We start from the raw sequence: 17464 nt of genomic DNA on the forward strand, positions 1-17464 counted from the left end.
TATCTTGATATTATCTATAGCCTGTACAGAACAGGGGCCAAATGTATTTCTCTGTGCAGCTGGTGCAGAGCTGATCAGCATCATGTTGCTTGTGCTAACATGCTAACACGTGTTCAACTACCAAGTACATGTATAGTCAGCTAACAGATGCATAGATAATTAGCATCATGTAGCTTGTGCCAACATGCTAACACATGTGACATACACAGATATTCATCTAGCAGATGCATAGATAATTAGCATTGAAAAGATGGTTCAAGCTAATGCCTGTTCAGCCAGAGTTATGATTTAGCATTCCTGACAGACTCTAAACTCAGTTAGAGCTGACAATCACTGCAGGACTAACTCAATGTAAACACATCATATCATCTCACGTCATCTCACGTCATCTCACGTCATCTCACATCATCTCACATCACACGTCATCTCACGTCATCTCACGTTATCTCACATCACACGTCATCTCACGTCATCTCACGTCATCTCACATCATCTCACATCATCTCACATCATCTCACATCATCTCACATCATCTCACATCACACGTCATCTCACGTCATCTCACGTCATCTCACGTCATCTCACATCATCTCACATCACACGTCATCTCACGTCATCTCACGTCATCTCACGTCATCTCACATCATCTCACATCACACGTCATCTCACATCATCTCATGTCATCTCACATCATCTCACATCATCTCACATCATCTCACATCTCACATCATCTCACATCATCTCACGTCACACATCATCTCACGTCACACGACATCTCACATCATCTCACGTCACACATCATCCCACATCACACGACATCTCACATCATCTCACGTCACACATCATCCCACATCTCACGACATCTCACATCATCTCATGTCACACATCATCTCACATCACACGTCATCTCACATCACACGTCATCTCACATCATCTCATATCATTAGGGAGAGGTTAGGGAGGGAGGGATGAACCTGGGTTAGGGAGGGGGGGGTGAAAGGTCACGGTACTCACTGGCTGGCCGGGGAGTCCAGGAGGACCTCTGGGACCGTTCAGACCTCGGGACCCCTGGAGACACATGCACACACAAATATATACACACATATATATATACACACACACAGTGTGTGAGTGTGTGTTTGAGTGTTTGTGTGCGTGTGTGTACTCACAGCATCACCTGGTTGTCCTCTTGGTCCAGGTTGTCCCTCTGAACCCTGGGAGGTGAGCGTTTAAACATGTTAATTAACACACACTCACACCCCACACACACCACACACACACACACACCACAACACTTACCCTCTCTCCTGGTAGCCCAACTGACCCATGAGCCCCTGGCTTCCCGGTTTCCCCCTGTATACATACACACACATGTAGACACACACACACAGAACGTTGTGCTGCAGCTCAGGATACTAAATAAGGGATAATGCCCGACGAGGTGTACATTATCACCTGATAATGCCCAACAAGGTGTACATTATCACCTGATAATGCCCGACGAGGTGTACATTATCACCTGATAATGCCCGACGAGGTGTACATTATCACCTGATAATGGGCGATGCGGAGGTGTACATTATCACCTGATAATGGGCGATGCGGAGGTGTACATTATCACCTGATAATGGGCGATGCGGAGGTGTACATTATCACCTGATAATGGGCGATGCGGAGGTGTGAACCGTCCAACGCGCAGCGGAGGCATTAGCAGGTGATGATGTACACCTCGAAGATTCAAGATTCAACATATTTATTGTCATGGGCAACACTTTAGAATAATGGTCCGTTGTTAACGAGTAGCTATGCAGGAAGTAATAGGTAGTACTACATTAACACCAAACTTAATACTATTAACTAATATGGAACCAAGGTTAACTAAGCAGTAAGTAATCGCAAATGTAGAACAAAGGTAGTTCCTTGGTAGGTACTTGATTATTACTAAATAAATATATCCTCATTGAGAACTACTTGTCAACTATGAGCAATTAAGAAAGAATATCCAATTAATTACTAATCACAAAAGTAACATATTTAAAAAGTGAACAATTGTGTTTTTTTTTATCTTAACATGGTAATAACATTTCAGAAGCTTGTGCCTCAAATGAGTTCTTTGTGGAAACCAGTTTATGAACATTAACGTTATAACACGTTATAACACAATATTTGATCATACTGTATGATTATGGGACACGTCCTCCCCAATATTTGATCATATGATTATGGGACACGTCCTCCCCAATATTTGATAATATGATTATGGGACACGTCCTCCCCAATATTTGATCACATGATTATGGGACACGTCCTCCCCAATATTTGATCATATGATTATGGGACACGTCCTCCCCAATATTTGATCATATGATTATGGGACACGTCCTCCCCAATATTTGATAATATGATTATGGGACACGTCCTCCCCAATATTTGATCACATGATTATGGGACACGTCCTCCCCAATATTTGATCATATGATTATGGGACACGTCCTCCCCAATATTTGATCATATGATTATGGGACACGTCCTCCCCAATATTTGATAATATGATTATGGGACACGTCCCCCCCAATATTTGATCATACTGTTTGATTATGCGGGCAATTTCGATGTGACTGCTAGTACGTCTTTCTGCAGCTCCGAAAATATCAAATCCCGGCAGGTCCATTTTCCAAATCTAGTCGACTTGCCTTACACTATACATTAACGAAACCTATTTGTCCTGAAATCCATGTCATGTGAAAATCACATGACATGCGAAATCAGACAGACATTTTTTGCACATTTTTATGGATGGTAAATATCCAGTATTTGGCTGACATAATCCCTTAGATAACGACTAGGTGAATTTCACTAGAATTTCGAATTGTAGAATTAGTGCAAATTTCAATTGCTTGCAAGTTCTTAATGAGGATATATTTGATTAGTAATAATCAAATACCTACCAAGGAACTACTTTTGTACTAAATTTGCTATTACTTACTGCTTATTTAATCTTGGTTCCATATTAGTTAACAGTATTAAGTTCGGTGTTAATGTAGTACCACCTATTACTTCCTGCATAGCTACTCGTTAACAATGGACCATTATTCTAAAGTGTTACCTTGTCATGTATACGTTTTAACTAAATTAGTCCGTACACTGTCCTCCTTCCAAATAATTACAATAAAAAACACTAAAAAGAGAGAAAAAGATATAAATATACAGTCAGAATAAAATAAATTACAATTAGGCACATCAATGAAATGACAGTCATACTCATAGTTCAGTATGTGGGTGTCTGTGTATGCGTGTGTGTAGTGGGGCTGTTATCGATATGTTAATTGCCAACAATCTTTTTTTACAAACATTGATGTATGCTTTCACGCGTTTTGCAATGTAAATCTAATGTTAGCCAACTCTGATATTAATAAGAAGACTAGCTAGCTAACTAGTCTTGGCTACCTTGGCTGAAGGTAGATTGACTAGCGAGGTGAATAGCAGCCTGGCTGAAGGTAGATTGACTATCGAGGTGAATAGCAGCCTGGCTGAAGGTAGATTGACTAGCGAGGTGAATAGCAGCCTGGCTGAAGGTAGATTGACTAGCGAAGTGAATAGCAGCCTGGCTGAAGGTAGATTGACTAGCGAGGTGAATAGCAGCCTGGCTGAAGGTAGATTGACTAGTGAGGTGAATAGCAGCCTGGCTGAAGGTAGATTGACTAGCGAAGTGAATAGCAGCCTGGCTGAAGGTAGATTGACTAGCGAGGTGAATAGCAGCCTGGCTGAAGGTAGATTGACTAGTGAGGTGAATAGCAGCCTGGCTGAAGGTAGATTGACTAGCGAGGTGAATAGCAGCCTGGCTGAAGGTAGATTGACTAGCGAGGTGAATAGCAGCCTGGCTGAAGGTAGATTGACTAGCGAGGTGAATAACGCCGGCGCAGCCTGCAGGTGTGTGTAGGAGGGTGTGTGTGTGTAGGAGTGGGTCCTGTGACTCACCCTGTGACCCTTGTTTCCTGGGAGACCAGGAAGACCATCAAACCCTCTGTCACCCTAGAGGAGGGATGGGGAGGGGGGAGATGGGGAGTGAGGCAGGGAGAAACAGATGAAGACAGAGCACAAGAGAGGAAAAGAGGGGAGAGATGAGGAGGAGAGAGGAGAGGAGGAGGAGAGGGTCTCACCTTGGATCCTGTTTCACCTGGAGCTCCCCTGTTTCCATCAGTCCCTGCACGACCCTGGAACACACACATACACACCACACACATACACACCACACACATGTACACACACATACACACCACACACATGTACACACACATATACACCACACACATACACACCACACACATGTACACACATATACACACCACACACATACACATACACACCACACATATGTACATACACACCACACACATACACACACAAACACTCACGTACATACACACACCACACACACACACAAATTCAGACAACATATGAATCATTGAATACCTATCCCTGTACATGTGTGTGTGAGTGTATAGCTGTGACAGTCTTACCCTCTTGCCCAACCTTCCATTCTGACCTGGGAGACCTGTTAACCCCCTGGGACCCTGAAGAACAGGATGATGGAGGGATGGAGAAGAGAGCAAGGGGGAGTGATGGAGAGAAGTGATGGAGAGGGAGCCAGCATGATGAAGCCAGAGACATGGAGAGAGAGAGATATGAGGGGTGATGGAGAGGAGGATGGAGACAGACAGTTTTATTCCATGGTATGGTTGCTATGGCAGCAGTTGTGTTATGTATGGCCATGGTATCGTCATGGTAACAGCTTACAGCAGGTCCCAGGTCTCCATGGTTCCCCTTCAGCCCTGCCGGCCCAGGTGAACCCTGGGAAACAGAGTCCACACAGAAGTCACACACACACACATAGACACGCAGACACATAGACACACAAAAACACAACAGACATCACACATATATAGTGTGTGTATGTAGTGTGTGTGTGTGTGAATAGTGTGTGTATACTGTGTGTGTGTTCTCTCACCAGCGGTCCAGGTCGTCCCATTAGTCCCAGCGGTCCTGGAGGACCCTTCATGGCCAGCTGCACACAGAGTATAGAGTGACTAACCCTAACCCTATACACACAGTATATATATACACACAGCAGTAACACTAATCACAACCAGCTGCACACAGAGTATAGAGTGACTAACCCTAACCCTATACACACAGTATATATATACACACAGCAGTAACACTAATCACAACCAGCTGCACACACACAGAGGTTACACCCACAAACAGAGAGGTTACACCCACAAACAGAGAGGTTACACACACACAGAGGTTACACACACAGAGATTATACACACACAGAGATTATACACACACAGAGAGGTTACACACACAGAGAGAGATTATACACACATATTGTGGTGGTGTTGTGGTCGTGTTGTGATCATGTTGAGCTGGTGTTGTGGTCATGTTGTGATCATGTTGTGATCATGCTGTGATCATGTTGAGGTCATGTTGTGATCATGTTGTGATCATGTTGTGATCATGTTGAGGTGGTGTTGTGGTCATGCTGTGATCATGTTGAGGTCATGTTGTGATCATGTTGTGATCATGTTGTGATCATGTTGAGGTGGTGTTGTGGTCATGTTGTGATCATGTTGTGATCATGTTGTGATCATGTTGAGCTGGTGTTGTGGTCATGTTGTGATCATGTTGTGATCATGTTGAGGTGGTGTTGTGGTCATGTTGTGATCATGTTGTGATCATGTTGTGGTCATGTTGTGATCATGTTGAGCTGTTGTTGTGGTCATGTTGTGATCATGTTGAGGTGGTGTTGTGGTCATGTTGTGATCATGTTGTGATCATGTTGTGATCATGTTGAGTTGGTGTTGTGGTCATGTTGTGATCATGTTGTGATCATGTTGTGGTCATGTTGTGATCATGTTGAGGTGGTGTTGTGGTCATGTTGTGGTCATGTTGTGGTGGTGTTGTGGTCATGTTGTGGTCATGTTGTGGTGGTGTTGTGGTCATGTTGTGGTCATGTTGTGGTCACCTTGGTCTGCTGCAGGATGGCCTGGGCCTGAGCTTCCTGAGCTGAAACCACCGGCCCAGTCTGGGGGTCACCTGACTGGAACTACACACACACCATACACACCATACACACACCATACACACACACCATACACACCATATACACACCATACACCATACACCATACACACCATATACATTTTTACATTTTACATTTTAGTCATTTAGCAGACGCTCTTATCCAGAGCGACTTACAGTAAGTACAGGGACATTCCCCCGAGGCAAGTAGGGTGAAGTGCCATGCCCAAGTTTGCATGACCGGGAATCGAACTGGCAACCTTCAGATTACTAGCCCGATTCCCTCACCGCTCAGCCACCTGACTCCCGCCATATACACACCATACACACACACACACCATAACCACACCATACACACACCATACACAGAATACACACACCATACACAGAATACACACACCATACACACACCATACACAGAATACACACACCATACACAGAATACACACACCATATACACCACATACACACCATATACACACTTCCTATTAGTAAAGGTCGAAGTAAAGGTCCCCTGTAGAGAGGTCAGGGGTCAAATAGGGGATGTTTACCGGGATCAGCATGATGTTCCCTGGAGGACCCGGTATCCCATCAGCCCCTGGGAGTCCGGGCCGGCCTTGAGGACCCTGCAGGAAGAGAAAGAGGGTCAGGGGGTCAGGGTTCAGGGTCAGGGGTCAGAGGTCAGGGGGTCAGGCGTCAGTCTCACCAGATCTCCAGGGTCTCCTCTGGGTCCCACTGGTCCAGTTGGTCCCTGTGGACCCGGTTCTCCCTGAGAACACACACACACCATACACAAACACACCATGTACACACACACCACACACACACACACACGCACACCACACACAAACACACCATGCACACACACACACCACACACAAACACACCATGTACACACACACCATACACAAACACACCATGTACACACACACCACACACACACACACCATGCACACACACACCACAGACAAACACACCATGCCCACACACAAACACACCATGTACACACACACCATACACAAACACACCATGTACACACACACACCACACACAAACACACCATGAACACACACAAACACACCATGTACACACACACCACACACACACACACACCATACACAAACACACCATGTACACACACACCACACACAAACACACCATGTACACACACACCACACACACACCACACACAAACACACCATGCACACACACACACCATACACACCATGCACACACACACACCATACACACACACACACCATACACACACAAACTTTAAGTGGGTTTTAACTTTCATGGGTTTATAAAGCCCCCCTCCTCTCCCCCCTCCCCCTCCCCTCCCCCACCTCTTCTCCCTCCTCTCCCCCCCCCCCCCCCTCCTCACCTCTGGTCCAGACAGTCCGTGGGGTCCTTCTATGAGGGTGCCCTAGAGAACGCCAGATCAATATGACTTTATTCACATCAAGCCTGTATGTGTGTGTAACTGTGTGTGTAAGTGTGTGTGTGTTCTCACCAGTCCAAGGTATGAAGGTTCTCCTTTTTGTCCTTTCTCTGGCTGGTCCTGATCAAGGAAGAGAGGAGAGGAGAAACGAGACGAGGAGAGAGGAGAGAGGAGGAGAGAGGAGGAGATGGGAGGAGAGAGGAGGAGAGACGAGGAGAGAGGAGGAGAGACAAGGAGATGGGAAGAGAGAGGAGGAGAGACAAGGAGATGGGAGGAGAGAGGAAGAGAGACAAGGAGATGGGAGGAGAGAGGAGGAGAGACAAGGAGATGGGAGGAGAGGAGGAGAGAGGAGGAGAGACAAGGAGATGGGAGGAGAGAGGAGGAGAGACAAGGAGATGGGAGGAGAGAGAAGGAGAGAGGAGGAGAGACAAGGAGATGGGAGGAGAGAGGAGGAGAGAGGAAGAGAGACAAGGAGATTGGAGGAGAGAGGAGGAGAGAGGAGAGAAGAGAGGGGGAGGGAGGGAGGGAGGAGGGGTGGAAACAGTTGAGAGGAGTGGACAGTAAGTGGACAGTAACAAAGTTAGGGTTAGGGTTAGTAGGGTTAGGGTTAGTAGTGGACAGTAACAAAGTTCTAAATGACAGGAAACAGGGTGCATTGTGTGTACCAGTGCGTTCCAGGTCTCTGCCCCCTCCCTCTCAGCCAATCCGAACCGCTCGTTGTACTCCTCCTCCTCGTATTCATACTCTCTCACCTGGTCATAGTCTTCATACTCCACGATCTGCACGCACACCACACACACACCATAAACACCACACACACACACACACAGAAATAAAACATGTCACCTTTCCATGTTGGTGTGGGTGAATAGTAATCACCTCCACCGTGCTGGTGAACACACACCCAGTGGCCCAGAACTTTAAATGCTTTTTACACAATGTTTTACAATCAGGGTTCAAATGACACATTTACATTTACATGTATTCATTTAGCAGACGCTTTTATCCAAAGCGACTTCCAAGAGAGAGTTTTACAAAAGTGAATAGGTCACTGATCATAACAACGAGATAGCCCCAAACTTGGCTTGTAGCCAACACATGAACCATACATTGTGAAAAGCCAAAGGCCAGAACTAGAGATAGAGTTCCAGTTACATCAAGGGTTGAGGTTGAGGTTAGGGGTTAGAGAAACACCATTAGGGTTAGGGGTTAGGGGTTAGAGGTTAGGGGTTAGAGGTTAGAGAAACACCATTAGGGTTAGGGGTTAGAGGTTAGAGGTTAGGGGTTACAGGTTATTAGGTGGGTTAGGGGTTAGAGAAAAACCATTTTGAATGGAAGTGAAATGGTGTGGAAATGTGTGTGTGTGAAGGTGTGTGTATGTATGTGTGAGCGTGTAAGTGTGTGTGTGTGTGTTTGTGTGTGTGAGTGAGTGTGTGTGTGTGTCAGACTCACCTCATACTCAGTGATGTTTGACCCCGTCGTAACCGTGGAGACGTCCAGGTCAGTGTAAGAGTCGTTGTAGTCAAACACCTCCTCCACCGGTTGCCGGGGTGGACGCTCCACCTAACAACACCATGGCAACGGACACCTTAGAGTATAGCTTCTGTTCTCAGCTGAAATCTGACTATTTTCTCTGTTTCTCCCCCTCTCTCTCTCCCCCTCTCTCTCTCCCCCTCTCTCTCCCCCTCTCTCTCCCCCTCTCTCTCTCTCTCTCTCTCTCCACCTCTCTCTCTCCCCGTCTCTCTCCCCCCCTCTCTCTCCCCCTCTCTCTCCCCGTCTCTCTCCCCCCTCTCTCTCTCCCCCTCTCTCTCCCCCTCTCTCTCCCCCTCTCTCCCTCTCAATCTCTCTCTCCCCCTCTCTCTCTCCCTCTCTCTCCCCCTCTCTCTCTCTCTCTCCCCTCTCTCTCTCTCTCCCCCTCTCTCTCTCCCTCTCTCTCCCCCCTTCTCTCTCCCCCTCTCTCTCTCTCTCTCTCTCCCCCCTTCTCTCTCCCCCTCTCTCTCTCTCTCTCTCTCCCCCCTTCTCTCTCAATCTCTCTCTCCCCCTCTCTCTCTCCCTCTCTCTCCCCCCTTCTCTCTCCCCCTCTCTCTCTCTCCCCCCTTCTCTCTCCCCCTCTCTCTCTCCCTCTGAGGTCAGTGTATCTGGTCTCCTGCTGTTAGGAGTGATGTAAAACATTGCTGGCACACAGACAAGAAGTGAACTGGCATACAGACAGGAAGTGAACTGGCACACGGACAGGAAGTCTGCCAGACACATGTATCACTGGTTAGACTGCTAGAGGAAGAGAAGAAGGAGAGAAGGAGGAGATCGATGGAGAGAAGGAGGAGAGAGAGATGGAGGAGGAGAGCTGCCTGATAGTCCCTCACCTCCTCTGGCTGACGTGATAGGCTGTCGTAAGGCAAGGGGGCATGGCAGTCTGGGATGTAGTCCTCACAGTAGCTCTCTGCTGCTCTGGGGTCTGGAATGATGAGAAGCTGCTGGATCTCTCCCTGCACACACACACACACACCATACACACACACCATACACACACACACACGCAATACACACACAACATACACACACACCATACACACACACACACGCAATACACACACACCATACACACACACCATACACACTCACACACACACCATACACACACACACACCAAACACACACATTTATTAGCATTTCTGTAAGTAGTAAAACATGTTATCTGGTACCTTGAGATGTCTGGAGAACTTTCCTACTAAAGTCTGTAACAATGTCTGTGTGTGTGTGTGTGTGTGTGTGTGTGTGTGTCTGTGTGTGTCTGTGTGTGTGTGTGTGTGTGTGTGTGTCTGTGTGTGTGTGTGTGTGTGTGTGTTCATAGGATCAAAGGGATTTTACCAGCACTTTAATCATCCTTTTCCAGATAAATGTATCCAGAACTTTAAACCCAACTGGCGCCAGTGCTGTTTGGTTCTGAAACACCTGCTACACTGTGTAGACGTGTGTGTGTAGGTGTATGTGTGTGTGTGTGTAGATGTGTGTGTGTTTAGGTGTGTGTGTTTGTGTAGATGTATGTGGGTGTGTGTGTGTGTGTGTGTGTAGGTGTGTGTGTGTACTCCACCCCCAACACTAGAGGGGGCTTCCTCGCTCTCGTCTCTAGGAACAGGAACCCTACCCCTTCCTGATCCCAGTGATGCAGTAATAACTAGAGAGGGTACAATTTCTGGGGAAATTGTGGGGAGTGCTCCTGTATTTTTGTACGCCCTTCGACTGGTTAGCTTCTGTGATTCCCCCACAGCAGAAGTGTAGTAGTTAGCTATCTCTACAATTGACCGGGGCTAGGTCTGAATCTAGGAGCAAAACGGAACACAGCTGCCAGCTGTAGGTATATGCAGGTAGCAACGCTAGTGCTACATAAGTATTTAGCTGGTCGGCTCCATGACGCTGGGTAAGTAGGGCTTGTGAGACTCCTCACCAAAAGAACAAAGGGGAACCAAGTAGCCTCAACTTTCCTAGACTTTTAGCTATGGTATTAATGCTGAGGGATCGCTGATATCACTGTCTGTCTTACTAGAACGTCGCATCTTTGCGTTGTTGCTAACATGTGATGACGTTGTGACATTAGGCTAGCACTGAGTTCCCTTTTGCACACAAGGCACTTTTTGCCACAAAAACTTTGTAACCTCCTAAACCGTGCAACGTAACGTAAATAAAAATACAAGCAATGCAATCACTAACAAGACGAACCTTTTGACACCGACGTTGTCTATGTAGCCCAAATATTGAGGGATCCTTAGGGGTGGGGAAATCAATAATAATAATAATAAATAAAGAATATATATGAGAGAGAACAATGGTTGTGCTCGCCGAAGGCTTGAGCACACCCAATGACATCATTTAGAAGATGTTGTCTCCCAAAGCCCTACCTGGGGTGGATTTAAGATCTTGATCTGCAGTTAAGTGCTCTCTAACCACTGTGCTGTACTCCTGTTTGTAGCTATGCCCACAACAATACCATAATGTTATAGTGATGGTGGTAGTGATAGTACCTTGACCACACACACACAGTAACACACACACAGTAACACACACACAGTAACACACACACAGTAACACTCACACACACCTAAAGACAAACAATAACAGGTGTGACAGGTGTGACAGGTGTAACAGGTGTAACAGGTGTAACAGGTGTGACAGGTGTAACCCACCTCGAATACATCTTCGTCCAGGAGGCGTGTCCCGAACACGGTCACGCCCTCAGTGCTCACCTGGGGGGCAGGGCCTCTCTGGAGGTCAAGGGTCACAACCTTCTCACAGTCCAGGAACAAAGTCACTGATTGGCCCTCCACACTGTAGGCAACCCTGTGCCACCTGGACACACACACACATACGTAGGTATACATGGTTGAAACATCTGTGTGTGTGTGTGTGTGTGTGTGTGTACCTACTTGCCGTCCGCCAGCTGCACCTTCCTGAAGGTGGGGTAGAGGTGTGGGGGGGGCAGGCCCTGCTGGTCCTCGTACAGGAAGACAGGGGAGCGGCCCAGCTCCAGGCCCAGCTGCTGCGAGCCCTGGGGGTCGTACAGAGACAGCAGGAACACCTGGGAGCCCCGCGCTGCCCGTACCGTCATCACCACCGAGAAGTCCTCCGGGAACCCCGAGGCTGGACAGGGTTATATAAACACACACACACACAGGGAGACATGGCTATAAACATATAGTAATATAAACATAGATGTGTTCTCTGATCTATATAGATAGTTAGATATGTTCTATATTCTGTGTTCTATGTGTTCTCTGTTCTACCTGGGAACAGCTGTTTTGTGGGCACACTCAATTGAATCTTCCTGCTGATCTTCAGTGATAGGTCGGTCTCCTCCTGGCCCCGCCTACTGGTGCAGAGCCCTGCCTCCAGTGACACGCCCTCCATATCTTCTGATAGGGCCAGCACCCTCAGCACATCCACCGCATTGGCTGAGGACAAGGGAGGGGCGGGGTCAGCAAACAGAAATGAGTCATGATTGAGTAAAAGCTACAATTAGTTGTGTTAGTACGATGTCATACAATCACACACACAAATACATACACACACACCTACACACACATACTCACACACACAAACACACACACAGATGTTTTAACAGTGTGAGAGATACGTAAGGTCCATGGTATGTCGACCTATAAAATCTACACAATTAAGTCACTTCATGAAACATTCTACCCAGCTGCACCTCTCTGTTTCTCTCTCTTAGTATCTATCTCTTGATCTCTCTGAATCTTACTTTGTATTTATCTTTCTCTCTTACACACAGACATGAACACATTGCCAACAAACACATAGACACACACACACATGGACACATACCCAACAAACACATACACACAGTGTGTGTGTGGTGTGTGTCAGACGTCCTAATCAGTTCGGTTCCAGCTCCAGTTATAACCTGGAGCTTTGAACACACACACACATTCACAGACATGTCACACACAGTTCACATGCACATACTAACTGTCAGCCTATAAGCTGTGACAGTCAACAGAGCAGAATGTTATAAACTGCAGTGGCCTTGTATAGGGTTAGGGTTAGCGTATAAAGAATAGAAGAGACACCCAGACACGTGCTGACACACATCTAGGACGAGTAGATCTAGGACGAGTAGATCTAGGACGAGTAGATCTAGGACGAGTAGATCTAGGACGAGTACATCTAGGACGAGTACATCTAGGACGAGTAGATCTAGGACGAGTACATCTAGGACGAGTACATCTAGGACTAGGACGAGTACATCTAGGACGAGTAGATCTAGGACAAGTACATCTAAGACGAGTAGATCTAGGACGAGTAGATCTAGGACGAGTAGATCTAGAACGAGTAGATCTAGGATGAGTAAATCTGGGACGAGTAGATCTAGGACGAGTAGATCTAGGACGAGTACATCTAGGACGAGTAGATCTAGAACAAGTACATCTAGGACGAGTAGATCTAGGACGAGTAGATCTAGGATGAGTATATATAGGAATACTTATAAAACCAAGTTACACATTTTTTTACCACAAAGGATCATGGGTAATCTACGGACATGTCTCCTGCCCTGGATGACATCCAGGGAGATCAAGGGTCAGACTGAGGAGGCTGCTACTGCTCACAACCATGTGTGTGTGTTTGTGTGTGTTAGTGTGTGTGTGTGTGTTTTGAATGATTGTATGAGTGACTTACAAATGTACCTTCACACAAACACGCACGTGCACACACACACAAACACACACTCATGTGCAGACACTTAGACACACACACTCACACACACATAGTTCATATTACTGAAGCAGGAGTCTCTTCTGGAATCCAGATGTGTGTGTGTGTGTGTGTGTGTGTGAGAGAGAGAGAGACAGAGAGAGAGAGAGAGAGAGAGAGAGAGGAGGGAGGGAGAGTGAGAGGGAGAGGGAGAGAGAGAGAGAGAGAGAGAGAGAGAGAGAGAGAGAGAGAGAGAGTATTGGAGGGGATGTGAAAGAGATCTCAGACATTAGGACCTTGTTACATTCTTCACCCTGACCAGGAAATAATGACAGTCTAATCACACACACACACACACTAACACACTCAAATTAACAAACACTACACACATACACCATACACACTCACTCACACACATTAACACACACACACACAGACACACTCTCTCTCTCTTGCTCTCTGTCACACACACACGCACACAGAAAAGCTGCTTCTGATCTGGAAGCTGTTATTACCTGATGTTACACTCTCTCTACCTCCCTCCTCTCTCTCTCTACCTCCCTCTCTCTCTCTCTCTCTCTTTCTACCTCCCTCCTCTCTCTCTCTACCTCCCTCTCTCTCTCTCTCTCTCTCTCTCTCTCTCTCTTTCTACCTCCCTCCTCTCTCTCTCTACCTCCCTCTCTCTCTCTCTCTACCTCCCTCCTCTCTCTCTCTACCCCTCTCTCTCTACCTCCCTCCTCTCTCTCTCTACCTCCGTCTCTCTCTCTCTACTTCCCTCCTCTCTCTCTCTACCTCCCTCTCTCTCTCTCTCTCTCTCTCTCTCTCTCTCTCTCTACTTCCCTCTTCTCTCTCTCTACCTCCCTCTCTCTCTCTCTACCTCCCTCTCTCTCTAACTTCTCTCTCTCTCTCTACCTCCCTCTCTCTCTCTACCTCTCTCTCTCTTTCTCTCTACCTCCCTCTCTCTCTCTCTCTCTCTCTCTACCTCCCTCCTCTCTCTCTCTACCTCTCTCTCTACCTCCCTCTCCCTCTCTCGCTACCACCCTCCTCTCTCTCTCTCTCTCTCTCTCTCTCTCTCTCTCTCTACCTCCTCTCTCTCTCAAACAGACACAGAAAGCCTGGCATGTGTCTATCCAGCTGGGATGTTATTATATCACCACCTGTCCACCACATCAACTCTGAATACACACACACAAAGACACACACACTTACTCTCACACACACACGTGCCACTGAGCAGCGATGACTCTGACCTCTGACCTGTAGAGCTGCAGAAGTCTCTCATTACTAGGTCAGGGTCAGGGGTCAGGGTCAGGGGTCAGGGTCAGGGGTCAGGGTCAGGGATCAGGGTCAGGGGTCAGCAGATGAGGCAAAGAAGGCACACCCTGAGAGCATAATCAGCCAACCAGGGACACTGGACCAGTCAGCCAATCAGAGCTGAAAACTGAGGGGCCTGCATTTCCTGTAAAGCCTGGAGGTACAGACATGCCCAGACACACACACACACACACACACCCTTCTTACCTACACACACACACACCCTTCTTACCTACACACACACACACCCTTCTTACCTACACACACACACACCCTTCTTACCTACACACACACACACCCTTCTTACCTACACACACACACACACACACACACACCCTTCTTACCTACACACCAGAGCTGCCGGCACACGTGTTGAGCATTTGCCCCAATACTTTCCACTCAGCGGAGTATTGAGCGCATTTAATGTATTTAATTATAAAAAAAAAAAAAAAACTTTATTTATTCTTGCAATTGAACAAGTTGATAAAATACTTCTCCACATTTCAGCCCGTTTACTCTGTTGACTATAACGCACTATTTCAAACGATGACTGCAACAAGTGATGCACCTGTCAATCACAGTGATCTCCTAGCAACAGCCAACCCGGGCCCAGAGGCAGAGCATCGATCCCCCCCCCCCCCCCCCCCCCCTCAACAACTCATTGCTGTTAACGCTCTCGAGCATAGACCGTATTAAAAAACGAGTCAGTGCAGATGGTTACCGAAAACGCCAGTATGTCTCAAATTTTGCCCCACCACTTTTGGACCTGTGGTGCCACCTCTGCTACACACACACACACGCACACACACACAGAGACACACACACCTAGATGCCCATGGCCTGGTGTTTCAGTTTGAGTCTATATTGATCCGGTGGTTAAATACCGGTAAACAGCGCCATGGTAACGGGTCGCCGCATGCGCTAAAGAGACAGAGACAGAGCGAGCTTTCAGAGACAAGCCCGAACCAGCACGAAGGACCAGCACGGAGAGAACCAGAGGGGGAGAAAGATGGGGAGAGGGGGTGGAGAGAGGGGGGGGGGAGAGAGATGGGGAGCGAGAGGTGGGGGAGATGAGAGAGGAAAACTGGGGAGAGATATATAGGGACTGAAAGAGAGTGCAGACAGAAACATGGAGGGGTAGGGTTACACAGAAACATGGAGGGGTAGATATTGCTACGGGAGGAAGGTGAGAGTTACAGTAACTCTCCTGCACAGCCGTTTATTCGGATATCTCGATTTACCTGATTGTGCTGCGCGCGTGGTGTGCAGAACGGCAGTTACGAGAAGCACAAACGGACATATCCAACTGTCCCGCGGCGGTCGGTGCATCTTTCACCCAATTTTTTTTAACTGTCTGTCAACGCTTAGTCCCGGGTGTCCTTGCGCTCCACTTGGTACCTGTGCAACAGCGGGGATTAACGCCGGCTGCACGCGGGGCTACAGACTTTCACGGCCATGAACGGTACATGTATCCCGTCTCCAGTGCTCCCCACGTCCGGTCGTCCGGTTGATCTGTGATGGACGGATGAAAGGGAAAATAAAACTCAGTTTTCGTTGCCAGAAACCCTCACTCACATTATGTCTGCCAACACCCGTCAACTTTCTCTCTCCCTCTCTCCTCCCTCCTTCTCCTTCCTTCTCTCCCCCTCTCTCCTCCCTCCTTCTCTCCTCCCTCCCTCCTTTTCCGGTGAGCCCTCCCTCCTAGAATTAGCCTCGCGGCAGAGTTGTTGCGGTTACAGAAACGATTGTCTCATGCCCACAGAAATACGGCTCACAAATAATGAGCAACAAAAACAAAACTATGGTATCAGATTATACCAGGTACTCTCTCTCTCTCTGTCTCTCCTCCTTCTTTCCTCTCTCCCTTTCCTCTGTCTGTCTCTCTCTCTGTCTCTCTCTCTGTCTCTCTGGTCACACACACTCACTCACACACACACACACACACTCTGGAGACCCTGGCATGCTAGGACAGAACGGAGCTGCCCGACTAATAGAAATATGCTGCTGCAGATTCCTGTCTCTGCCCAGCCTTGCTCTGTCTCCCTCTCTCTCCCTCCCTCACACACACACACACACAGACACACACACTCAGGTGTTGAGCACCTTGTGCTCCAGTGGAAACAGCCACAGGCTGAAATCCAGGTAGGCAGCAGGTAACACATACTCTAACACACCCACAGACACTCTTTAATATCCAACACACACTCACACAAACACACACATTCACACACATGTAATTTGGTACAGCTCAGTGGTAGAACATCTGCCTGCAGATTGAGAGGTTACAGGTTCAAATCCCCCCTCTTTCTTTGGAGAAAAGTATCTGCTGAAGGAACTTCTTATTAAAAGTAGGAACACATCCTCCTCCTCTCCCCCTCTACTCTCTCTCTCCCCCTCACTCCCCCTCCTCTCTCTCTC

The 17464-nt window shown here is 47.5% G+C and overlaps 1 protein-coding gene across 1 annotated transcript in view; it reads right to left on the reverse strand.

The window, feature by feature from the left end:
• The window catches only part of col5a3b (collagen, type V, alpha 3b), a 33053-nt gene extending 16377 nt beyond the window's left edge, over positions 1 to 16676 (reverse strand). The window contains exons 1-20 of the mRNA XM_067259227.1: positions 16288 to 16676; positions 12307 to 12474; positions 11950 to 12163; positions 11710 to 11872; positions 9892 to 10014; positions 8981 to 9091; positions 8194 to 8307; positions 7601 to 7648; positions 7472 to 7513; positions 6794 to 6856; positions 6639 to 6713; positions 6032 to 6112; positions 5009 to 5065; positions 4798 to 4851; positions 4521 to 4574; positions 4161 to 4214; positions 3979 to 4032; positions 1300 to 1353; positions 1170 to 1214; positions 1015 to 1068 (exon numbers count right to left, since the gene is read on the reverse strand). Coding sequence (XP_067115328.1) covers positions 1015 to 1068; positions 1170 to 1214; positions 1300 to 1353; positions 3979 to 4032; positions 4161 to 4214; positions 4521 to 4574; positions 4798 to 4851; positions 5009 to 5065; positions 6032 to 6112; positions 6639 to 6713; positions 6794 to 6856; positions 7472 to 7513; positions 7601 to 7648; positions 8194 to 8307; positions 8981 to 9091; positions 9892 to 10014; positions 11710 to 11872; positions 11950 to 12163; positions 12307 to 12474; positions 16288 to 16375 — 1716 coding nt within the window. The 5' untranslated portion in view covers positions 16376 to 16676. The remainder of the gene's footprint in view (positions 1 to 1014; positions 1069 to 1169; positions 1215 to 1299; positions 1354 to 3978; positions 4033 to 4160; positions 4215 to 4520; positions 4575 to 4797; positions 4852 to 5008; positions 5066 to 6031; positions 6113 to 6638; positions 6714 to 6793; positions 6857 to 7471; positions 7514 to 7600; positions 7649 to 8193; positions 8308 to 8980; positions 9092 to 9891; positions 10015 to 11709; positions 11873 to 11949; positions 12164 to 12306; positions 12475 to 16287) is intronic.
• Positions 16677 to 17464: the final 788 nt, after the last annotated feature.

Source organism: Osmerus mordax, chromosome 21 (assembly GCF_038355195.1).
Source record: "Osmerus mordax isolate fOsmMor3 chromosome 21, fOsmMor3.pri, whole genome shotgun sequence".
In the NCBI taxonomy this organism is placed as follows: Eukaryota; Metazoa; Chordata; class Actinopteri; order Osmeriformes; family Osmeridae; genus Osmerus; species Osmerus mordax.